The 25,423-nt window shown below is 43.4% G+C and overlaps 1 protein-coding gene and 1 pseudogene across 2 annotated transcripts in view; one reads left to right on the top strand and one right to left on the bottom strand.

Annotated features, from left to right (window-relative positions):
• Window positions 1–5,728: 5,728 nt before the first annotated feature.
• On the bottom strand, window positions 5,729–6,987 carry LOC118527210 (large ribosomal subunit protein uL2 pseudogene; annotated as a pseudogene).
• Window positions 6,988–12,371: 5,384 nt separating this feature from the next.
• SOBP (sine oculis binding protein homolog) overlaps window positions 12,372–25,423 on the top strand; it is a 158,945-nt gene continuing 145,893 nt past the window's right edge. For both annotated transcript variants that reach the window (XM_078054918.1, XM_078054917.1), the window contains exon 1: window positions 12,372–13,062. In XM_078054918.1, coding sequence (XP_077911044.1) covers window positions 12,967–13,062 — 96 coding nt within the window. In that variant the 5' untranslated portion in view covers window positions 12,372–12,966. The remainder of the gene's footprint in view (window positions 13,063–25,423) is intronic.

Genomic DNA, 25,423 nt, shown 5'->3' with positions numbered 1-25,423 from the left:
TCCCTCACCGGGAATTCGTTGTCCCTTTTTCTTAATTCCTGTCTCACTTTTAAAACCCCTTTATCGGGGTGCCTGGGTAGCTCAGTCGTTAAGCATCTGCCTTTGGCTCAGGTCATGATCCCAGGGTCCTGGGATCGAGCCCCGCATCGGGCTCCCTGTTCGGTGGGGAGCCTGCTTCTCCCTCTCCCACTCCCCCTGCTTTTGTTTCCTCTCTTGCTGTCTCTCTCTCTCTGTCAAATAAATAAATAAAATCTTTAACAACAACAACAATAAAAAAACACAAAAAAACCCTTTATCACTTATGTTTATGCTCACAGTGCCTAGTAGTGTGTGTGCCCTTAGTGGGCTCCAAAGAAAATGTTTACATGGACGGAATTTATTTCCTCCTCTTTACCCAACTTAGGCAATGGAGAAAACAAAAGGTAAACTGGCATCAGAAGTTTGGTTGATGAAATGTACATGGAACATCAACCCTGAGAGCTGTACACATTTAGCACAGTCTATACCCATTGTACTTTACAACCACACCTGGTTGCATTAATAATTCCAAGGCATTGCAAAATCTTCACAATCCAAATACTTTATTAAGAATTCCAGTGACAAGGTCTGAAATATAAAAGTTTGTGGGACTTTTTAGAGGCTTAATCACATTTAGTTAGAAATTGAAATGAACAAGAACATTCCATTCCCTAAACATTCTAATTAATTGATGTTTAGCATATGGGTTACCAAATTTGTCTTTTCAAAGGTTGCATTTAGAGATTGCAAATAAATCTATTAGAATGAATTTCTAGGTCAGTCAGGTTTTGATTTGCAATATTTAATGTTTGCACAATTTCACCTATGCCTGACCTTTCAAAATTATTTTAACAGACCTACATTTACTTTCCTAATGGAATGATTTGCTACAAAGTGGCTACAGTGGGTAGTCTGGAAGGACACTGTAACATTCCTTTGGCTGTCAAAATTCATCCCTCCTTAGGTTTGGGGAAATTCACAGAATGTGATGTTGGGATATAGGACCTTATCTTCCTGTGGAAGCCAAAGAGTTTGAATCTCAGTCTCCCCACATCCTGGATTATGAAGCAGGCACCTCAATACCTGGCAGTAGACCCTCACACCAGGCCTGTGCACCCCAAGATGAAAGAAGAACCTCCAGGGCAGCTCCTGGCAGAGGCAGAGATGGTGGGGTCTTAAATAGTCTTCCTATGACCTGGCCTTCTAAGGCCTTGGGCTCCTGCCGGTTTTCCCAGCCTGTTCTCTCAGCCACTTGGACTCTATGAATCCCCTTTTCCCCAATATTCTTTTTTTCTTTAGACAGAGTTCATTTTCATTCCTTGAAAGCAAAAATCCTCGCCAGTACCATTGGTGTTTCAAGGCAGAGAGAGTTCTAGACTCTGGAGTCAGACTGCTGGCCTACTCAGTCCCATTGGCCCTCCATTTCCTCATCTGTAAAACAGGACCCAACCCAAATATTGTTGTCAACTGTGCGAGGACTGAACACCATAATCTCTGTAAAGTATTTTGCACAGTCCATAGTGAATAAAGAAGCATTCAATAAATAGTAGCTTTTGTATTACTAAATTCTAAGCAATTGTCCATGTGTTCAGGCCACAAAACTCTACTGCTCACCACATAAAAAGAACACCCCAGTGCGCACTCTGTGTTCAGTAATGCACTTCATTTTTTCCTATGCTGGGTTTTTGTTTTGTTTTGCTTTGTTTTCCAGTTTAGGACTTCAGTGCCTGCCCAGCCTGCACATCCTGGGACTTTCTTGGGGAGTACAGCTTGCAATCACTCTACCTGGATCTTCTCTCTTCTGTCTGTCTCTGCCAGCTCGCCCTCACTTCGATGCCTTCAAAAGGAGATCAACTGCACGAAAGACCCACCAACTTTACATGGAAAGGGCAAAATGGCGTCAAAGACACAGTCCTTCTTAGCATGTGGCATACAAATTTAGTAGCTTTAACGGACTTACTTAAAAAAAAAAACACACACACACACAGCCTATATCCCAAGACCTACTATGGAATCCTTAATTTATGGACTTCGCTTTCGATGAATTTTTTTTCTTCCACTGAAATGTATAATGTCCTCTCATAGTTAAACTGAGGAATCTTTCCCATTCAACTTCCTCCCTCTGGGATGTAATAAAGAGACGACTTATGGCCAAACAGCACATTGGAGACAAATTTTCTGTGAAAGAAAAATGTTTTTTACTACATGTAATGTTTCTCAAAGGAGGTGGGTCAAAACACAGATATCAATCCTGTGTAACCATTTACTGAATACCATATTTGGTTCGAGAATATTAAAATGCAATATGCTATTTCTGAAAGGTTGAGTGTTTTGGTATAGCTGTTTTAATTTTTATGACAGCCATGTATAAATTAAAATAAAGATGAAATTAAAATTTACCTAGCTGCACGCTCTATTTTCCCAAGAAAAGGGGGTAAAAGGGCTGAGCAGAGAGGAGCAGAGCGCAGTGTAGGTGAAAGCATACCTCACTTGACCTGGCATCGGTGGATCGTGGACTTTTATCCTTGATTGGCCACTTCCTAGTGTGACCCTGTGCTCACCCTCACTCTCCTAAGATGTGCAATGGGGACAGTTATACTCTCAACCATGGTTAGGAGAGATAAATGACATATTGTTTGCAAAATACTTGACTCGTAGCAGGAATCCACCACACAATAGTTGATGATATCACTCAACAGGACTGTCAGAGGTCTAATAAGTTTAAGGGCATTTGATTATTTGTCTAAAGGAAATATAGTTTTATAAGTCTATGTTATTATCTATATTATTCAAATAAAGAGTTCTGATTTCATCAGTGGGTATCATTGAGGAAGGCAATGACAATTCAAGATAACTCGGATGCCAAGTTAGGTTTTATATGTACCAGAATTTTGACTAACTATTGAAAATGTTCTTAAGTTTTCGGGGCACCTGGGGGGCTTAGTCGGTTAAGTGCCTGCCTTCAGCTCAGGTCATGATCTCAGGGTCCTGGGATCGAGTCCCGCATCAGGCTCCCTGCTCAGCAGGGGAGTCTGCTTCTCCTTCTCCCTCTGTGCTCTCTCTCTTTCTCTCAAATAAATAAATAAATAAATCTTTAAAAAAAAGTCCTTAAATTTTTTAAGTTGGTCTTACTATGATATTAAGGCCATAACCCCAAAGAAACTATTTTTGTTTGGACAATACTATTTAGATGTTAAATAATTGGGCAGATAATGCCACAAATTTACTCCAGGAGTCAGAAAACTCCATTTGTAGAAATTGCTTAAAAGCAAATTTGAGTTACAGAATAAATATCTATGTGAATTGTAAGTATCAATGTAAAAACCCCAGGTATTTGTTGCTTGTAAATTTCTTTACTTCCGTATAACTGAACTCAGTCTCTGTTTCATACAACAACTGCTGTGCTAGGAGGCAGAAAACCTCCAGATAATCTAAGTTGATTTGGTCTTCTCTTGTGCCCACCCCCTGGACTTTTCTCACTGGGCTAGCATCTGCATGGCAGGGGGGGGTGGGGTGGGTGGCATTTACTCCTCGGACATAGTCACCTCTCCAGATGGCATCCTCTGAGAAGGAAGTCTTCATGGAGTCTCTCATCCAACATTTTGGGTGCAGGACTACTCTGATTCTGCGGTCTCTCGGAGTCATACCTGCTCCATTCTCAGCCTCACGTGAAACACATACATTATGGCGAGTGGAGAGTATTTATGGCTACCCCAGGACCTTCTGCTCAGGCTTCTTCATTCCACTGTGCCTATCCCCACTGCACTTACCTGCTCTGTGTTGGGCTGATTTGTTCTATAAGGCTTGCTGCTGTTTCAGGCTCTGCCTTGAAGGGAGGGAGACACGAGTCATCTCTGCTTTCAGCCCTCTGCCTTCATATTCCCCCAAACCTAGCAAGTGTTCCAGTTTCTCCCATTCCCCAGGGCACTGGGACCTGGTTGGGAATCTACAGTAAGGTTTCTTCCATCATCTAAGCGTCTTTGCTCCTTCTTTATCCCAACCACACAGAATTGTGATCTCTTTCTGTTTTGGAAAAACTTCCCTTGGCTTGTCAATTTTTTTTTCTAAAGCTACTTTTTATGGCATAAACTTTTAATCTAAATCCTTCAGGTCATTGGGTCTTGACACTCAAAATCTAGACTTTTGAAACTCGGAAAAAGTTTTCTCTCAAACTCTCTTTTTCTGCCTTGAATTTCACAATTCCATTTTAAGTCTCAAAAGTCATGGATAACTAACTCATATTTTTCGGTGAATTTATCTCATAGCATCCTTAGTCTGAAACAATGGATGCCAAATGAATGAATAAGTACATGGGATAGAAAGGAAGTAGCAAGTGTAAACAAAACAAAGCACTTCTTAATACATCAAAATATTATCTCACCACAAATGGAAGCTGCCTTAAACCTTGAGCTAGTTTCTTCTTAGTTGCCAGGCTTCAATTTGAGAGACTGACTGTACAAATGTACAATGGCAAGGCCACATGGCAATAGAACTCTGACCCATCACACTGGAAGCAACAAACCAGAGAAGCCAAATCACCTCTGCCACCAACGGCCCAGGATGGTTGGGACTTGGACAATGACCCCCAGCTCTCCAATTCCTTACCATACTTCCCCTTTCCAACTTGAGACCAACTAGAGAAAGCCAAATATGCTCCCCAAATTAATCACATAGGATGTCCTGCTTCTAGTTGGTCCCCACCTTCTGGTTAGCCTTCAGTTTCTCCATGCCAAAAGCCTTCAATCAGAATATGCCTGAAGCCTTTTATTTTCCACTATAAAGCTCTCCCACCCACATGCCTGCCTTTGAGTCTCTGCCAAATGCAGGTGATGGTGGCTGACTTCTTGCCCTAGATAAACAGGCTTTGCTTGTTTTCCTTTGGGTGGTCTTCCTTTATTTCCACTGGCTTACTACACATAAAGCTGTTATATTCAGACATACACATTGATAGTGGAGCTTAACATTTTTTTTTTTTTTGAGCATAGAGATGCTTGGAGTAAATAAATACTGGGCTTTGATCTCATTTTAATTCAGTGGATACAAATTAAAAATTATAACTCAAATTAATCTTTTCCTTGAATTGGTAGGTAGTGGTATGCTTGCCCCAATGGGTACTGTTGAAAGGTTCTTGAAAGTGTATATAAAAATCTCATTTTTATAAATTAAAATTATAATATTCTAGCAAATTACTATTAAAAGGGACACGGGTGAGGGGCGCCTGGGTGGCTCAGTCGTTAAGCTTCTGCCTTTGGCTCAGGTCATGATCCCGGGGTCCTGGGATCAAGCCCTGCATGGGGCTCCCTGCTCAGCAGGAAGCCTGCTTCTCCCTCTGCCACTCCCCCTGCTTGTGTTCCCTCTCTCGCTGTGCCTCTGTCTGTCAAATAAATAAATAAATAAAATCTTAAAAAAAAATGGACACGGGTGTACATCATACTGAAAATGCAGAACACTGCTATTATGTAGGTGATTATTCCTCATGTGTCAGGTTTCCTTAAATTGTCACATATCTCTGTTCATCTGTACATGTAAACCTAAGGCTATTGTAAAACAATAATGATTCTCAAAAGAGCAGATAATACATATTTGTCCAGAGAAACTTGTGCAGTTTTATTTTTAGTTCACTTTAATAGATAATATGTGGTCACAACAACAGTACTCCAAAATGTAACTTACTATTCTCACTTCACATATGAGGAAATGAAGACTAAGGTATAATCACTTGCTCAAGCCCTCACTAAAGAAATGAAGCCCCTTATTGTCCTGCAAAGAACCCTGAGTCTGTTTGAAGCTACTAGCTGAGGAACTTCTTATATACCTGTGACTGAAAAAAGAAAGTCATGGTCTTCACTTTGACACCATGGCAAAGAGGACATTTTTCTGGGAAAGTCATGGTCTTCACTTTGACACCATGGCAAAGAGGACAAGAATGTTCTTGGAACAGCAAGGAGGAAGGGGATCCCCAATCAGCGGTGTGCCTGGCTGTGTTAACCTGGTGTTTAATGGCAGAACTAATGATGGCCAGATGACCCCTATATACAAATAACGGAGCCAGGAAGAAACTCAGGCCTTCCCATGCAAAGGAAGGTTTCTTGACCCTGCGCATCTGTCCATATTGCTTTTTTTTTTTTTTTTTTTTTTTAGTGACAGGACAGACTTTATTGAGCCCCTCAGCCCAAGTTCTCCTTCTCCCGCACAGGCTTGGCTCCCCGGAGACGCCCGGTCCGGCGGGCAGCAATAAGACCCACTTTGTGGCCAGCAGGGGCATCTCCGCGGATAGCAGAAGGTTTGCCGATGCGCTGGTGGTTGCCACCTCCAAAAGGAAGCTCCACAGGGTTTACGGCCACACCCCGCACACGTGGCCAGCAATTCCTCTTTGCCTTATACTTGTGGTAGGCACGTCCAGCCTTCAGAATGGGCTGGTCAATGCGGCCACCTCCAGCCACCACACGACCACAGCTCTGTTGGCTGAAGAAATGACCTTCTTTGAGCCTGAGGGCGGCTTCACTCGGGTCTTCTTGGTCTCTGGGTTGTGGGAGATGACCGTGGCATGGTTTCCAGAGGCTCGAGCCAACTTGCCCCGGTCACCAGGCTTCTCTTCCAGACAGCACACGATAGTGCCCTCAGGCGTAGTGCCCACCGCGAGCACATCGCCTATGTTGAGCTGGCCGCTGTGGATGCCCTCGGAGGCGATCAACAGCTCCGTCCGCTTCTTAAACCTGTACGGATCCCGGAAGACGACCTTGGCAAGGTGTGTACCGCGGCCCGGGTCGTGGATGATGTCCTTCACGATGCCCTTGATGTAGCCGTGCGGCCGGGCCAAGTCCACGGCGCACAGACGCGCGGCGCCCTTGCGGTGCTTCACGTGCGCGCGGAACACCGAGCCGGCGCCCTTTCTCTGCCCACGGATGACGCGGCCCATGGCCGTCTGCTGCCGAGCGCGGCTGGAAAAGGTCCACATTGCTTTTAAAATAAGATTTTGATCCCTTACGATGGTCTACAGGTCCCATACAATCTGGCCCTGCATTCCTCTTTCCCTGCTTCTCTTGCTGCTCTTTTTGTTCTCTACACTACAGGATACCTTTCCATTTCTCAAACATGCTCAGCGCATCCATTCTTTAGCTCCTTTAAAATTCTGACTAGAGGGACGCCTGGGTGGCTCAGTCAGTTGAGCTACCAACTCTTGGTTTTGGTTCGGGTCATAATCTCAGGGTCATGATCCAGCTCACGGAGCCCTGGGGCTGGCCGGCTCTGCACTCAGTGGGGATTCTGCTGGAGATTCTCTCTCTCCCTCTCCCTCTACTTGCCCCCTCCCCACCCCCGCTCATGTGCTCACACACACTCTCTCTCTCTCAAATAAATAAATAAATCTTTTTTTAAAAATTCTGACCAGAACACTTTTCTCCAGGATTCCCAGATCTTTGCATGGACAGTTCCTTCTCATCCTTCCCATTTGAAGTGAAATTTCTGATTTTCATAAGGATCTTTTATGATCTTTAAAGCAGACCTCCGACCCGTAGCCTACTCCAGTTTCTCTATCACATTGTTCTTTTGTCATCTCTCTGTATCTAAAATTACCTTCTCTATTGCTTGTTTGCTTACTTATTGTCCCCTCTCCAGGCTATAAGCTTTCTGAAATTTGAAAACTTATCTGTTGTGTTTGCTGCTAGATCCGAAGCACCCAGAACAGTGCCTGGAATATGGCAGGGCCTCAATATACATAGTTGTTGAATAAATGAATGAACAAGTCATGAATCCTAAGTGAGAATATGATGACACATATGTGCCCATTCCCTAGAAAAAAATGAACTGAATGTTTTGTATATGATTTTAGGAGTTTCCAAAGCTCTGGAAGCTCACCTGTAGACCCCTGGCTAAAGCCCCTGCATTATAGTTAAGCTGTTTCATAATGTTCTTTTTGAAATTGATTTTGAATTTCCGTTCTCTGAATTTAAACATGAGCATGAACTTTGAAAGTATGTTTTAGGTGGCATATAACAAATCACAGGCCCATTGCTGCTCATTGGTTTTGAATAAAAAAGATCCCTGATATTTACATTAATTGATCCTAATGACCATATCTCATTCAATGAAGATGTCTTGTGGTATATGTTAAATGCTCCCCCATATCCAGTTCTCCTCTCCTGTGGGGAACATGGGAGAATTAAATTTCCCAGCTTCCCTAGCAGCTGGGCAGAATCATATGATTAACTCTAGTCAATGGATTGGAGGCAGAAGTGACATATGACCCTGCCAGGCTGGGGCATTTAACTGCTGGTGAGAGATCCTGCAGGGTTCCATCTTCTTCTAGAGCAATGGCTGTGGAAGCACATGGTGGCATGGAGGTGCGATGCCAAGCCCTCACACAGAGGACAGTTGCTCTGGAGAGTCACACAGATCTTCAGGAGACTTTTGTGAGCAAGGAGTAGAAATGTTTGTTGCTTTAAGTCCTGAGATTTTCTGATTTGCCATTGCAGCATAACCTAACATAGCCAAATACGCCACTGATGGGAGAATGTGCTATTATTTTATGGAGTATTGAGGAGGGGAAAAGGCTGTCATTCATAATTGTAAGAAATCATTGTAAGATATATTACAATCTTAGAGGTGTGAAAATGTAAAAAAATCCATGGGGCTTAGATTAGATAAAATACAGATTATTCAAAGGGGCTCATTAAATCAGGTTATCGTAGTATCAAGAACTCCATAACTAGAGTTGGACAGAAAGTTACAGACTCAAATCCCGATACTTACTAGCTTGTGACTTAATAACTTAGCTTGTGTAAGCCTTAGTTTCCTCATTTGTGAAATGGGGATAACAGTAAAAGGTGCCTCATAAGATTTTGTAAATATTAAATGAGGTAATTCTTACAATGTGTTCAGCATAGTAACTACCCCATGTATTTTAGTCCCATATTTGGTTAGACCACAGAGCTTATTCAAGACGAGCATTAATTTCAAACAATATACAGTAAAGTCTCTTTGTAAGTTTGTTATTATGTCATACAAATCAATCAGCAAATATTTATTCATTCGTTACCAGGCATGAAGACTGGGCCTCTGAGTTAGGTGTTCTTAGAGATAACAAAGAAGGAGATCTAGAGGTTAAGAGCCCAAAGCACACCATCCTGGGGATTTCCTATCTTCTCTCTGATGTATTTTCCAGGTGAATCTGGTTTGAATGAATATCAAGAGAAGCCTTGAAGAGTAAAAGTCACAAAAATATACCTGAGAAATGTATGAAAAAGGTCACTCCTATGCTTTTCTTGGTGACTGGCAGAGGTAGTAAAGGGAATATTGAAGACGATTTCTATGTCTAGGGCCTTGAATGGTGGTGGTGGTGGTGTGTGTGGGTGTGTGAACTAGTGGCTGGAACATAATGGTAAATCATAGTAGGAAAGAGTGGCTTTTTTGAGATGTAGGAGATTGTTCTTACCTACATAGGGTTATAGTCCAACAGACTGTATAAAGTTACCTACAGAACATTATTAGACTCATGATATGTCCAAATTCATAAAGCAGCAACTGTTGTTATAATTGTCTTCATCTATAACACATTTGAAGAAACCTAAAACTTGCCATTAACAAGGTATAACAATCATTAGTTCTGAAGTTCATTCTGGACTAAAAGTTCCCTCACACATATTATATGGGTTTTCATTCTGTCACTGAAGATATGCATCGTGGATTCTAGGACAACATTCTCACCTCAGTTTTTCTGGAGGACATATGACTGTGAAAGGACAGGTGGCTGATTAATATCACTATTTTTATTAAATGAGCCAGTGCAGAAGAAGAAATTTTCCTTAAAGGAAGTATAGCTGCCTCTAAATATAACTCTGGGCTACAGTTCACCTTTTCTGTTTATTCTTAACTTGTGAAACTGTATCTTAGGACTTCGGGTATATAACTTGTTATTTGATATCAACTGAACAACAGTGAATCGATTGTAATGTTTCTGGCACCAAAGGAAACAGAGGGGACTTAAATATGTTTCCAGAAGACAAAAAGCTTCCTTTTGTGTATACTTTACAACATATGTTTCCACAGTTTAGAATATTCAAAAGTAAAAAAAAAAAAGTTTCTGACTACTTCTCATTAAAGACCAAGAGGACAAAACAGAGAAAACAAACTACCTCCAACCCACATATTATCAGATGTTTTGGATGAAATTCAGATTGAAAAACCAAAAAGACCCACTCTTCATCTCTCCCTACTGGCAACAGCATTAGGATGCTATTCCTCACTGAGAAATACACCCACTTTCACACGTTGGGGGATCTTGTGTTATTGTTCTAGGAAAGAGGGGGAAGCGTGTGAGTGCAAACAGGATTGGGCTCCTCTCCTCATTCTTGTTGCCAGGGTCATTGTTGGTCATTTGTGGGCTACAACTGGCTTCAAGACTTCCCAGAGGACTTGGGTTCACACCTGTGTATACCTGGGTACGCTCCCAGAGGTTGCTGGAAAAATCTTGAATAAAGGGACGCCTGTACCGCAAAGCGCTCCCTAAAAACTCGGCAATCCTCCTCTCTTGACTTTTTCTGCCCCAGATAACCGCCCCAGGATCTTGAACATTTTTTCCGGGCAAATGTTTTGCTTGGACCCCTTGCAGGAGCAGAGTCTGATTCTGCCTTGCTCACTCTGGCCTCCTGGCTCGCCTGGGATCCAGCGAGCCACGCAGAGTAGGGTGCGGCTCCCCACCCCCTTCCCCGTCCCTCCACACAGGGAAGAAAAGAGGCGAGGGGAGGTGCTCAGCTTTCTTGGACACACTCCCAAGTATTTGTAATTTGGCATTTACGAAACAAAATAATGCTAAGATGCAAAATAGCCACCTTAGAGGTGCTTAGTCCTCCCGAGTACGTTCCCAAATATCTCTAATTCGACGTTCAAGAAACAAAACAAGGCTAAAATTCAAATTAGGCGATGTGATACCCAGAATGAGCCTCATTTGACAGGCCAAACAGATTTTAATGGAAAGCTGACTCACATTCCCCAAACCGATTCATTCAATCTTTAAGTACTTTAAAAAAATTGTGTAATTTTAAGTTCCACCACTGTTACAATGAACATTCCATAATAACAAGCAGTGGAACAATGGACACCCCCATATCGCATTGTGTCAGGTAATTACGAAGTGTCGCGGCGCGGGAAAGCGAAGAGGGGAACGTCAATGTGTCCCCTGCAGCGCGTACGAGCATCCACGGCTGCGTATCTCACGGAAGCTTCATCAAACCGCTCACGCCAGTGCCTCAACCCAGAGAGCGACGAACGCAATCCGAGCTTGGTTGGCCCCAGGCGTGGACCGAGAGGGCCCAAGCGGAGGCGCGAGAGCTCAGGGGGAGCGATCACGGCTGGGGGAGAGCAGCCGGGCGCAGGGAAGTCGCGGTGAAGTGTCGCCGGGCGCTGTAGGGAGGGTCCCGTCGGGCGGGGCGAGGGCAGCCAGCTCCCGGAGGACGGAACCCTAAGCGGGACCCTGCGCTCCCAGCAGCACCCAATGCTTTTGAGGTTAAGCCCAGGGCACTGGGACAAGGGCGCGCGCGGGGTCACAGGGTAAAGCTGTTACTTTGTAGTGAGACACGTGTGTGTGTATGTGTGTGTGAAAGAGAGAGAGAGAGAGGGAGAGAGAGAGAACTGGAGGGAAAAGAAAGAAGAAAGAACAGGGGGCTGAGGGCCGAGATGTCCTACTTCTAAGTGGTTCACTGAGAGGCAAAGCGGTCTTGCCAGCGCAGTCGTAGCCCGCGCCGCGTTGGGGACCCGCGGAGCGGACGCAGGGACCTCTCCAGGGGGCCTCCCGCCTCCACGCGCCCTTAGGGGGCCCCCGGAGGGGAACACTGTCCTGGCAACTGTGGGGGGAGGGGAGGTCAGGGCTGTGGTTTCCTTCCCCCGAGACCCCAGCGCTCGGATCAGCAGGCGGCGAGCGCGGTCTGCCTTCCCCCGGGGGGAAGGAAATCGGCCCTCTTGCAACTCAACCTCGGGTCCCCGTGCCCTCCCACCGCCCAACCTCCTCCCTATACCCCCATTCATTTTTTTTCCCCTCAGCAGCTTCTAGGACGGGCTCCAGACCCACGCGAGCCCACATCACGGAGCTAAGGAGAACAGCTGGGGTCGAGGCGGCCCCGGGGGGCCGTCTCGCCGAGGTGGCAGCCGCGAGGGGCGCCGTGTCCCGCCGGTGCCGGCCGCGGATGAGCAAGCGGCCGCGAGCAGCCCCCGAAGCCGCGCAGCATCCGCGTATTCAGTGACGGTGGAAGCCACGCCCGCTCCGGAGCCGGGGGCCGTCCTAGCCCCCCCACCTTTCCCCCTCCCTCCCGCCCCCTCCCTACCCTAGCTCCCTCCCGCCCCCTCCTCCCCGCGCCGGCCCCCGGCCCGCCCCCGGCTCGGCTCGCGGGAGGCGCTGGGCGCCGGGGCTGGCGCGCTCTCCCGGGCGCACACACACATCCACGCACGCACGCCCAGAGCAGCTCTCTCCGCGCCCGGCCCTCGTTCCCCTCGCCCATGCAGACGGACAGAGCGACGGAAGATGGCTGACGACTCCACGGGGCACCGAGGATGCAGCCCGGCGGCGGCGGCGGCGGCGGGAGCGGCAGAAGCAGCGGAGGCGGCAGGGGCAGCGGCGGCGGCGGCGGCGTTGGCGGCGGCGGCGGCAGCGGCAGCGGGAGCAGGAGCGGCGGCGGCGGCGGCATCCCCGAGACTCCTCGAGCTACCTTTCCCTCTGACAGCCACTGACGTTCTCCGCCGCTAGAAGAGACCCCGCTTCTCCGGCGCCCGCCTGCCCTCCCCCCTCCCAGCCCCAGCCCCAGCCCCGCCAGCACCGCTACCTCCGCCAGCATTGCCACCATCAGCACCACCTCCACCACCACCACCACCACCACCACCACCACCACCACCACCACCACCACCACAGCCGGCGGCGGCAGCAGCCATTTCATCTCCACAGAAACCAGACACAAAAACATGGCAGAAATGGAGAAAGAAGGGAGACCTCCGGAAAATAAAAGGAGCAGGAAACCGGCTCACCCAGTGAAAAGAGAGATCAATGAGGAAATGAAGGTATTTTTGGACTTCGGGGCTGGAGAGACTGAGCTCTTTCTTCCTCCCGCTCCCTTTGGGCCGTTGTAGGGATTTGGGGGGCACGGGGAGCGCTTGTCAGTTTCTGTAGGATGCCCAGAAAGCCTCAGCTCCTCCTCCAGGTGCAAAACCGAGGCCAACTCGCGGGCTGCATCCCCGAGATTTGCCTACCTCCGATTTGATGGGGGTGGGGGGGCGCCCGGGAAACCACATACTATTTAACCTTATAAACCCCAGGTTGGCACAGGCGCGTTTCAGTGGGAGGGGACCGGGGGCCCAAGTGGCGGGTGGACCTGGTGAGGAGGCTTTCCTAGTCGGCGGTGTAGTTTTTCCCCCTTTCTTGGGGAACCATTCCTCGGATGCCTCCAAAGTTAAGGAGCTGCCAGGCCGAGGAACCCCGGGAGCGCTCGATTCCACCCTTCCCTCCAGGTCATCTCCCCGCTCCTCGATCCCGCTTCCCCCCAACTAGCCAGCTGCGATGGTGTGAAGAGGCTGTCAGTGCCCCGGCAAGTGCGGCCCCAGCGGCATGGGGCTGGGTACCGTTTTGACGGCCGGTTCGCCTCGCCCGCCCCTGTCCGCTCCTCTCCCTCGGCTGCCTCCGCCTCCCTCTCGCCTTGGCGTGCTCCACTTCACAGTTGAGCAGACCCGGGCTAGCCCGGCTGAGAGATAACTGTCTGAGGGGCGGCCTTCCAGAGCGCCTGCCCATTGTTCGGAGAGGCCAGCCCGGAGTCCTTTCGGCGAGGCCGGGCTCCCCGCCAGGCCAGCGGTGCTCCAGAGGTGGTGAGCGCAGCAGCCTGGCGCTCCAGCTGTTCGCGTTGGAGCGATTGCACAAGAGCACCGCTCAGCTCCGGACCCCCCCCCCCCCCCCCGCCCCATCAAATCGGAGTTTTTCCATGAAGTTGAAGCTTTTGCCTGGCGAGGGTTTTATTCTGTGTTGATTTCACGAGTCTCTCTGGATTTCAAAAAATATATATTTTTTTCTTTCTGTGAATTACAAACAAGTAGCAGTTTTCAGGGGGACTCTAGTTTTCATTCTGCAGCCGTCCTGGTGTTCCCCATCTTCTGCATAGAATTCTAAACACTGCCAACTGACTTGGTCAGGTTGGGGAAGTTTGTGTTTAAAAGAGAGACTGGATGAAAATGGCATGCAACTAAATAAAATTTATCGCGTTTTGATGCTTTCTTGCTTAGAACAAGCATATTCTATGAGGGTGCCTTCTGGGAAGCCCCTGTTCAGAAGGGAGCACATGGATAAGACTTGCTATATGAGTACCTAGGTGCATATGTTTAGCTTTCCTTTCCACCGGAAAATGTCTGTAGCAATCTCAATTTGGAGATTAGAGTTTTTATTTCTGGGTGAGGAACTTTGTGCCTGAAAGCATGAGGGGCAGCATCAATCAGTCCAAGGAGAGTTAAGGAAGATTTGCCTTGGAAATCAATGCCATTCCTTCTGCTGGAAACCACCGTTGAATTCAATGATAGTTTTTAAAAAGAGAGACCAGTAGGAGTTGTTGTCTTACAATGGGGGTGGAATTCAAACAGTCTACAATAACCATTCTTTCTCACTTACCCTTCCCTCCTGTCTTGCATTTCCAGATTACTTTTCCATTTCATTTTAAATTGGGGGGTGGAGGAAGAGGAGAGAAGCGAAGCCACTAGGAAATCACAGTGTGCACTGGCCCTTTAAAACACTGCCTAATGTGATCTATATGGATGGCAGCTTTTAAGTTTCATAGGTTCTAGAATTACAAATTAGCTAATTTTAATCAAAACATGTGAAATGTTATCCCGGCTGGATATAAAGGCTGACTGTGCTCAATGCTTGGGGCTCGAGTTGTTGACTTTGGCTGCGGGCGCACTCCGTGGTTTGGGAGATAGTTGTCCTTCTACAGTATAACAGATGTTTGTCTGAACTGGTGAGGAAGAAACAAAAACAACATTGTGTGAAGGGGAAAAATTACACAATCTTTAGCCAATGCTGGAGGACTAAGTATGGTATTAACCTTCGTGCACAGAATTTCCTCTTTTTAAAATGTTATTTTTCTTCCAAATCACCACCTACTATTTGAAGTTTTAGTCCTCATCGTTTCTGTGCAGAGTAGCATTAAATAAGAAGTTTCACGCAGCAAATAATTCAGTCTCCTGTAGGACTGGTATTTTCTGTCTGGTTTGGACCCATGTATGAGAGATCCCGGCGGAAATCTTCAGTCATGTCAGTGCACACCATGCCAATAGGCATGAATTCCCATTTCTAGAGGAATTGTTTTGTAGGTATTCCTCTAATAGAAGAGTACCCAAAGTCCTCATTTGAAAAGTAATTTCTCAAACAGTGAAAAGGTTATTTTGAGCTCATTACTATTTTTTCTGCTTTTAATATTAATAACCACATGAATAAAACCCCTCCTTAAGCCTCATCGTATTATTACTCCTCCTTGTCCGCAAACCTAAAGTGTAGAGTAACATAACAAGTTGGTTGCCCTGTATAAAAATATGTGCAACAAAATGTCACCGAGAACACAATGTGGCCTTGTGCAGCTTCATATCGGTGCCGCTGGAGCTGCCTGGCTGTGTTTGCCTTCATCTGAACGGCTTTCATCTGGACCAGTGTAAACTAAACCCTGGTAAGTAATCACTGCCCGGCAGAAAGAAAGGAATGTATACAGCTAGCACGGCCTAAGCTGTAAAAACGGAAACCTGAGCCCCCACCGAGGATCACATATCAAGGCTTGAAGGTAGGGGAAATGAAAGGGGGAAAGAGGAGAGAGCGAATGCAAAAGTCAGCCTGGGAAGTAGAGGATCAGGAGGAGGCCCCCCTTAGGGAGATTTGGCTCAGGGATTAGGGAATTTTATCATGGTGTACAGTGACCTACTCAGGTTTCAACACTGGTTGGATCAAGTTGCTTCTCTGTGAGCTGAAAGAAAAAGGACTGGTGTGTATGTGATTTTTTTTTTCCCCTTCGGGTAATAGAAAGGACATTGGTACAAGTGTCTATTTTAAGTACAGCAAATGCAGGGCACTGAGAATGAGCAACAAAATCACCTCATCAGGAGGCTTTCTTCAAGATCTCCTAGTTGAGATAGTTACATATTTATTTAAAAATGGCCAGAGAAGACAGACTGGCTGAGGTTTAGCTGACACCAATAATGGCATTGGAGATTGTCTTCATGTGGCTGGGAGCTAATGTTGGTCGCTGTTTCACTAGATCAGATATTGAGTTACATTTTCGTTATCACTGGTTTAATGTGCATGGCAGTTGTAACAAATTTAAATTTGATACAATATAATTTTGTGTGTGAAAAGTACATGACTTGGCATAGCTTGCTTATAGTGTAGTGAAAATATCTTCAAGTAGAAATGCTTGCCTCATTATGACCTTTACAATGTTTCCTTATCTTTCCTTTTCTTCTTCCTCGCTTCATCCTGGTTTTTCTTGATTAAAGAGACTTGTTACTTTACTGTATTTACAATAAGTATGCCTTATTTAATTAGTGACCAGTAGAGATGATTTTAAAAAATTAGATGGCGATGCAATTTACATTTTGACTATTTTTGGTTTCTAAAGTGAGTATTGTGATTGTATCTAATGAAGACATATTAGTCTTCAATATACTGTTAGCTCATATGTATCATAATAAATGGATCTTAGGAGGGAATCCCAACATATAGAAGGGCTAATTCATTTTAGGAGTTCATCTGGAGCATGGTAGATATAATATAAAAACTAGTTTGTACTACTGGATGTGTGAATGTAAATACACGTGTTAAGTGTAAATGTAGTTGTACTTAAGGGTATGTATTTTGCATACATAGATCTTAGTGAGCATGATTAGTGGCTACCGAACAGTAATGCAACTCAAAAAAACTACACTATGAGTAGAGGTGATGAGTCAGATTTTTATCTTTTAAAGTGCTTTGACAAAACGAATGTGATTAGATCAAGCACTCTGCCCTGGAAACCTTCCTAAACAAACCATAATTAATGCATTTACAATGTTATTTCTCTATCAATTGTTAAACTACAGGATACTCTGAATTAAATGTCTTAGGGTCTCCTTGACTGAAGAATTTTTTTTGTCTATAAATATTCCCAGTAAGTAATTTGTACCTAAAATTATGCTTCAGTCCTAATGCCGACAGTTAGTCAGGCACATCTGTTAGAGTTTAGTAGTAAACTCACCACAAGATTTGCTAATTTGGTTTCTGATGGTCTACATTTGGCATTAAAAAATGACCTGTGTCAACAGCATAGACAATAAACCAAGTTGCAGAGCCAAGCTGGTGAGTGCAGTGAGATAAATAGGTTTCCATTCTAAAAAAAGAGAGAGAGAGAGAAATCACAATGTGGAAAAGTCAGCATGTTCAAGGTTGAAATCAGCTCATTGCTAAAACAGGTATATTTTAAGTTTTGCTGCTGCAACTCCATCCTGATGTCAGACAGAGTCTCAGGAACCTAGAAAGTGGGCTCAGGACAGATCTCACCTTGGCCTTCACAAACCATGTGAGACCTCGCTGCTGAGTAGTACTGGCCTCAGGTGTGCCACGTGGCAGGGCTGGGGACTAATGTTAGCTGGGACACGGTCCTTCCTCCTTGGAAGCTGGAGAAGGATGTTCCTGAGCCCACCAGCTTTTTCCTCCACATTGCTCTCCGTTGTCCTGCTCAAGGCTCCAGTCAAAATCCATTAAGAGATAGTTGTGGGAGGGCATAGAGAGCTATGAATTCTCCTCTGTTCAAACCAGGGTTTTCTGAAAAGTGTCTCTTTCTCTGTCTGTGAACCTGTGAATGTGATAGAGCAAGATTCTCTAAGCCTTATACAACTCGCAGGTTCCAGAGACGAGGAAATGGAAAGGAACCACTCCACTTCCTCCCGAATCTGAAATAAACATTTGAACTAGAAGAAAATGAGTCTGACAGACTCATTCCCTTCTGCGTTTCCTGCCTCCGTGCTTGCCAAGCACTGCTCTGAGAAGCCAAGCCCTGCTCTCCTTGTGTGAAAGGCAGACTCATAGAAACCAAGAGGTAACAGTTTTTAAAGGAAGTCCAAAACAGGGCCTCGAAAAGGGCAAATATCAGTGAGCACAAGGGACTGAAAAAAGGGGAGTTGCAGGGAGAGATAGTGTCTTGTTAAGGTGACCGTACTTTTTATATCTTCTAGGCAAGTGTCCTTGTCATTCAGAGTCTTTATACTTCTCTTTCTTTAAAAAAAAATTATTAGAAGCAGTAGAAGGCAGAATATTTAAAAAGCTCTGAAGTCTTAAACTTCCTCTTGTGGAATGGGAAGTCAGCCACCCTTACACTTGCAAGCTAATAAGATTACTGAATATTTTCCTAAAAGAGAAGGGCTATTACTAGGTAGAATGAGAAAAAAAAAAATAGGGTACTTTGTTTTTGATGGTGCCAATTGAAACATGTAAATAGACATGAAAGAATACGGTGAGTAAGATTTTCTGAATGTATATTTTAGGATCTGTAGACTGATGGGTGTTAATATCTCTTATATAACCAAAGGGCTGTGGAACTCTGTCCTGTTTGAAGGCGAGTGGCTTTGGCAGGGACAGAAAGACAATGTAACAAGTCCTGGTGATTTTTGGGCAGTTCTGCAGCTGTGATTGGACACAGCTGCATAGAGCCGCACACCTGCCTTGCTTGCCACAATGTTAGCCTCAGGGCTGGAATCCACAGTTTCACAGCATTTGCTTGACCTTTTTGAGGACATTTGATGTCCTGGCCACAGATTAAAATGTGGGGCCATTGGGGCGCCTGGGTGGCTCAGTCGTTAAGCGTCTGCCTTCGGCTCAGGTCATGATTCCAGGTCCTGGGATCGAGCCCCGCATCGGGCTCCCTGCTCCGCGGGAAGCCTGCTTCTCCCTCTCCCACTCCCCCTGCTTGTGTTCCCTCTCTCGCTGTGTCTCTCTCTCTCTGTCAAATAAATAAATAAAAATCTTTAAAAAAAAAAAAAAATGTGGGGCCATAACTGTCTGCTCCATGTCACAACAAGACAATAGAGCAATATAGGTTTTATATGTGGAAACACACAATTTTGGTTTCATATTCTAATTATACAGGTATCCCATTTAGAATCTATCAATAAGAGAACAAGACTTTCTCCATAGGGCTGCTCCAGGCCGGAGTTGGATTTTAGTGTTATGATGGGTCTTCTGCCCTTTGAACTGCATTGTAATCATTGTGTTGTGGCTGAGAACAATGCTACAAAATGATCCAAATGGAGTGCAGTGACCATCTTTACAGGATCTCAAGATAAAAGGCTGTAGTTCAGGTAAAACCATCAAGGCTCAGTGGGTACTCTTATATAAATCCAACCGCTCTTATGATTCCATGCGTGTGGATAGCCCACTAATGGGTCATCTGTGGGGAGTGGCTCATCCTTAGGATACCATCTGATCCAGTGGGATCATGAATGTGGAAGTACTTTGTAATCTGTAAAGGGCTCTTACAGTATTTCTTCTGCATTATTTAAATTTTACCTTCTGACTTTCTTGCAGAACTCTAAAATAAAACTGATCCAGTGGGTCTGTGTTAAGACAGATGACTTGGACCCAACCTTAGGCCAGATGTGGGGATAGAGCTCAAAACTGACTTGTAATCAAGTTCAGTTCTTATGTCTGCAAAAGAAATCAGCTCTCTTCTGCAGATTGCTCTCTCACCCCCTTTTAAAATCTCAATTAATGAGTTCAATGACGCTTAATAGAAATCTACCTCAGAACACATGGAGATGAAAAGGGAGATAAAATATTTTCCAAAAATAACCATCATTCTATCATTCATAATCTCAACCAGCAGAGATACTAGCATTTTTTCCCCCTACCTTATAAACTGTTTAGGATTGGGGGTTTCCTTTTCCTTTGAAAGTATTTCTCATAGGCTTCACTTTCATGACAATGTGTGTCAGAATGTTTTGAAGTTAAGTCATGTAACTGACAGATCCTTTTTATTGTCATTAGGACTGTGAATGCGACTGACATGGTTGTCTATGAGAAGACTATGTGTTAATTAATTTTTAATTAAAATGACTTATTTTTATAAAAATACATGGACACGATAGAAGTGGTAGAATAAGCAATACAAAGAAGCTAAAAGAAAAACAAAGCCTATAATTTTCCCACCCAGACACAATAACTATCAACATTTGATATATGTCTTTTAATGCTCTTTTCTATGTGTGATATATAGTATTTTTTAAAACAAAAATGGTCTTATAGTGTACTATCCTTCCTTTAAAAACTTAATATATTGTTAATAGCTTTTCAAGGCAGTAAAATTTTATCTACAGTGTATATTTTATTGGCAAAATAGTATTCCATTTTAGTCATTCCATGACTAAGCCGTAATTTATTTAACCAGATTCCTATTGTTTGGCATATAGTTTGTTTCTAAGAAAAAAACACCGAGATAAACATTCCTGAACATGCATATTTTTGCACTCATTTCCTTAGAATAGTTCCTACAGTGCTGAGAAATAAAATTGCTGAATGAAAGGGTATGTACATTTTTAAAGGCTTTTACTGCATACAGTCAAATAACCTTTTCTAAAAGTTGTATCAACTTAAATTTCCAATACTAGGAGACTGCTCATTAACACTGGATATTACAATTCTTTTAACTTGCACATACTAATTTTTAGAATCAGTTTCCCTGAAATTTATTTGATCCTTTCTCTGTATTTATACACTTAAGAAAATATTTGTGAATGTATTCAAATGTACTAGCCCATTGACTGAGTATATTCTAAGTGCTAGGCATTGTCCTAGGTGAGGCATGGGGGAAATAAAGGGTTTCTGCCCTTGGGTAACTTATAGTGTATTTGGGATAGGTGACATATTTTACCAAAACTGGGACTTGGAGTGAAAATTGGGATTATGTTTGTGGGGAGAGAGAGGACATGGCTTTTCCCTAATTTGAATGAATGATTGGGAGCTCTCTGAAAACTTTCTGCTCTCTTGGTTAGGATACAAAGTTGAAAACATGTCAGCATTTAGTTTTATGAGGACTGGTAAGAAAGAAATCAGTGATACCTACCTATATTTTAAAGATTTATTTATTAATTTGAGAGAAAGAGAGACAGCAAACATGAGTGCTTGGTGGGAAGGGCAGAGGGAGAGGGAGAGAGAATCCTAAGCTGACTCCTCACTCAGTGCAACTGGGAGCCTGGGGGCTCAATCCCACAACCCTCCCTCCCCCCGGGATCACCACCCCAGCAGAGACCAAGAGTGGGACGCTTAACTGACTGTGCCACCCAGGTGCCCTGGTACCTACCTATATTTTAAAATCTGTTTGGTGTTTTCAAAATAAAATCCTTAGTCCTTTTCAAAGACCTTGAAGTACTTGCATTTCAGAAGTATTGTGAGAATTTGTAATTACTGCAATTTTCAAAGTGTCTTCAAGTTAACTCTTTTTATTTACCGGTAAAATGTTCAATGAAAAATCAGTTAGACTGAACTTTGACTTTTGTATAGTACCTCCAGATAAATAAGGAGAGAATCTAATAAATGTCCTGGGAATTAAGTTTCAACAAAAATATATTTTGCCAGTATCAAAAGAAATCAGAAGGAATGGGGAAATAGTAAAATTTCCAGCCTTTCCATCATCTTTCTGTGACCTATTTTTTTTTTAAATTCATGCTTTCAGACTAAATGTTAGGAATGTCTTTTTTCCTTAGGAGCCCTGGAATTGAGAGAGGGGAATTGGAGAGGGTAAGGAAGAAGTATGGGAGTAAATATTAAAAGTACAAAGCAATTAGGGGTGCCTGAGTAGTCGACTCAGTCCATTAAGCATCTGACTCTTGATTTCAGCTCAGGTCACGATCTCAGGGTTGTGAGCTGGAGGCCCGTGTTAGTTCCCTGCTCGGTGGGGAGTCTTCTTCTGTCCCTCTCTCTCTCTCTCTCCCTCTGCCCCTCCCCCTGCTCATGTTCTCTCTAAATAAATAAATAAATAAATAAAATCTTTTTTAAAAAAAGTACAAAGCAATTAGAATCAGATACAATGCCCCAAAATTATAAAATGAGAAGATTAAATTTCAACAGTGAATTTTGAACACCCCCCCCAACAATACAAATAATTAAAGAGAATAAAGGCCAATGATCAAATCCAAAAGCAAGTTAAGTGAAGTTTTAACATAGGTAGATAGAGGCCCTAGTTGGAAGGCTCTTTATACACGATGTTGACAGCCTGTAGTATGATTTCTTTGCAACTCTTTGATTGGTCCAAGGAGGTAGTTTCTTTGGAATTGCTGACACATTGGACTATACGCAATTGATCGTAGAAAGAGGCCTGGTATAAGAATCAGAAGATCTGTGTTTTTGTTTTGACTTTATTGGGTGATGTCTCATGACTGTCATTTACTTTCTGGATGCTCTAATTTTCTGTTGTAAAATGAGGGTATCATATAGGTTCATCAGAAGTTTATTGTGGAAATCAAATACCCAACTTACAGGGTTATTGAAAGGAACAAGAGAGTTAAAGGATGTGGAAACACTGTAAAGGGCTGTAAGAGTGTTAGACATTATCATTATAATTATAGTGACCTATTTTCCAAACCCAAATTGGACCACATGGTATGAGAGAGGATTTTTGTGCCACTTCCAAGGGTGAGAGGCAGTCTGCAAAATGCGATTCAGATGCCAGAATATTGAAATTTCTGGCACAATTTTCATGGTTTATGGGAGCAATGATAAAATATTTGAAATAGTAACTCTTCAGTAAAAATTATGATGTGTGATCATGATAATTATGATATTTCTTTGCAAAAGGTACTTAATTTCTTGTGTAAGTAAAAATTCTTTGATTTTACAGAATCTTACTGCTGGGAGAGAACTTGAGGGACTTCAGTTTCCCATCCTGTTTCTAGGACATTTGCTGGGTGAAGATTTGGTGGGGAACAAATTTCAGTACCTCCCTTGGTACAGTAACCTGTCTTATTATTGGACATCTTTACCTCAAAAATCTCTGTAGTTTATCACCTTTTTAAAAAAAATAACATGCATGAGAAACTTTTGTAGGAACGGAATATTTTTTTTAAATAAAAAACTCCTTTTTTAAGGGTAATAATACAAAAAAATGTGGAAGAAACAACTGCTGGAATTTTCTACCAGAAGGATTTGAAAGCCCTTATGGGCCATAAACATTAAATTTACTTCTTCTAGAATATGTTATGTTTCTTGGATGATAACTGCAAAAATCTATTTCATTTCCTTTGGTTTAGTATCATAATGAGCCCATATGATATCTAGCGTCAAATGCTACCTAGCAATTAAAAATCTTAAACTATCTATTCCTTGGGGTTCTTTGATTTCTTAATACAGTAGTGTATAAGACAGAAGTAATAGTCTATTTCATATGCTACAAGAAACTTTGGCGTTCGTTTTTTTCTTTCTTTCATCTTGCTTCTCCTTTCATGAAAGATTTGAGTTTTATAGCTTGAAGGTTTATAAACCTTTTGTTTTCTGCTTTTGTAGGCATGTATCAAAGCATTAAGGTGTTTATTTTTATTTTCACTGACAAGAAAGGAAATGTTTTAGAGTTTATTTTCATTGACATTTATAGTAACTTGAAAATCATGGAATAGATCAAGTTCATATTGATTGTTCCATGAAGCCTCTGAGTTTTCAGCACAAACCATAAACTAAGTGATGCAGTTAAGATGCCCCAATAATATGAATTTGGTGTTAATAATCCAGTTGAGGTTTCAGTTTTTACCCTAATGTCTGAAACTTCTGGATTCCATCCCTGGGATTGGTTCTGAAAAGCTGAATGGATTTGCAGCTGGACTAAAACAAACAAATCTATATCCTTGGCTGGGAGGTTGTTCCATGAATTATGCATCTGTAGCCTTTGTGTCACTTCAGAGGTTAGACAGAACCGGAGAGGGAGAGGCGCCCAGATACAAACGGTCTAGAAAATTGGATATGGTGGCCGAGAGTTACTATGCAAAAGATTTTCTCTCTCGTTGGCACAGTTCTCTTGGAGATTCGGGTAAATAGCACACAGACCAATAGGGTGTCTTGAACTTGGCTTTTAACACTGTTGGGAATTGGTGTTTTGATGTAAGGTGTAATCCTTATCCTTGGAGATTTCTGCTGCCAGACCACTGATGGAGGGCCTCGATTTGTGTGCTTAGCGACTGTCATTCTCTGGTCCAGGCGCTTAGCTTAGTGAAAAGAATTGGGTGTTAGGGGAGACTGACGCCTCATTAAAGGGATCTCTTTTGATTGAGTAGAGCAGCATTTAGCTGAGTCCTCCTCAGTGGTATTCCAGAAGTTGCTGAGCTTATTATACATATCGATCATATCATCTTTGTGCATTCATGAAAAGAATGTCTATTTAATGTGGACATGACCAGCCATCAGAGAGAATAAATGCCTCACTAAAGCTTGATATGGCTGACTGTTGGCCTTGTGGATGGTAGCACTGAATCAATCTGGCTAGATTTTTTTAAATTGCCGGTGCACTATTCTGTCACAGATAGACCCAGTTGGAACTCTGAGCTTAAGTGGGCACTAAAGCAAAGAACCTAGCATTCTGTGGGTGGTTTGAAATGCCAAGTTTGTTTTTGTGGAGTCAGTAGTGTAATATCTTTTCTTTTTTATGCAACCCCTGCTGAAATCTAAAGTCATGAAATTCAAGAGAACAGGAACTCACACGTCGAGGCTGTGCACACTCTTGGTTTGGCCTGGGTGCTTTGTTTCAGGTATATAAATTATACATCCCAGTGTAATTCGGAAATGACAGCTTCTAGGGAGAACAAGAAAAGGTTCTTTGAGCCACAGAGAAGGTTAGAATATATAGTTTTTCTAGCAAGTCTGGGAAGCTCAGGATGCCTTGCCAGATAGAGATTTTTTTAAAAAAATAAATTCGTTGAATATTTATGAAGCCCTTATTCTGCAGCATAGGGCCCTTCTTTTTATTTTAAAAAATTTTCCTCCGCTTCATTGAGATATAATTGACACGTAACATTGTGTAAGTTTAAGGTGTTCAATGGGCTGGTTTGATGTATTTATATATTGCAAAATGATTACCATGTAGCATTAGCTACCACCTCCATCCTGTCACATAGTTACCATTTCTTTTTTGTGGTGAGAACAGTTAAGATCTACTCTCTTAGTAACACTTGAATATATGATACAGTATTAGCTATCATCATGTTGTACATTTTATCTCCAAACTTGTTAATCTAATAACTGGAAATTTGTACCCTTGGACCAATATCTCCCCATTTCCCTCACCCCCCAAACTCCTGGTGACTACCACTCTACTCTATTTCTCAGAGATATGTTAAGGCACATGCAAGCACTAAGATCATTAATACAGTCTCACATCTTGTTTCCAGA

The sequence above is a fragment of the Halichoerus grypus genome, chromosome 9 (assembly GCF_964656455.1).
Source record: "Halichoerus grypus chromosome 9, mHalGry1.hap1.1, whole genome shotgun sequence".
Taxonomy (NCBI): Eukaryota; Metazoa; Chordata; class Mammalia; order Carnivora; family Phocidae; genus Halichoerus; species Halichoerus grypus.
Note: the sequence above shows the minus strand (reverse complement) of the source record. Positions and strands in the feature narration are given on the sequence as shown.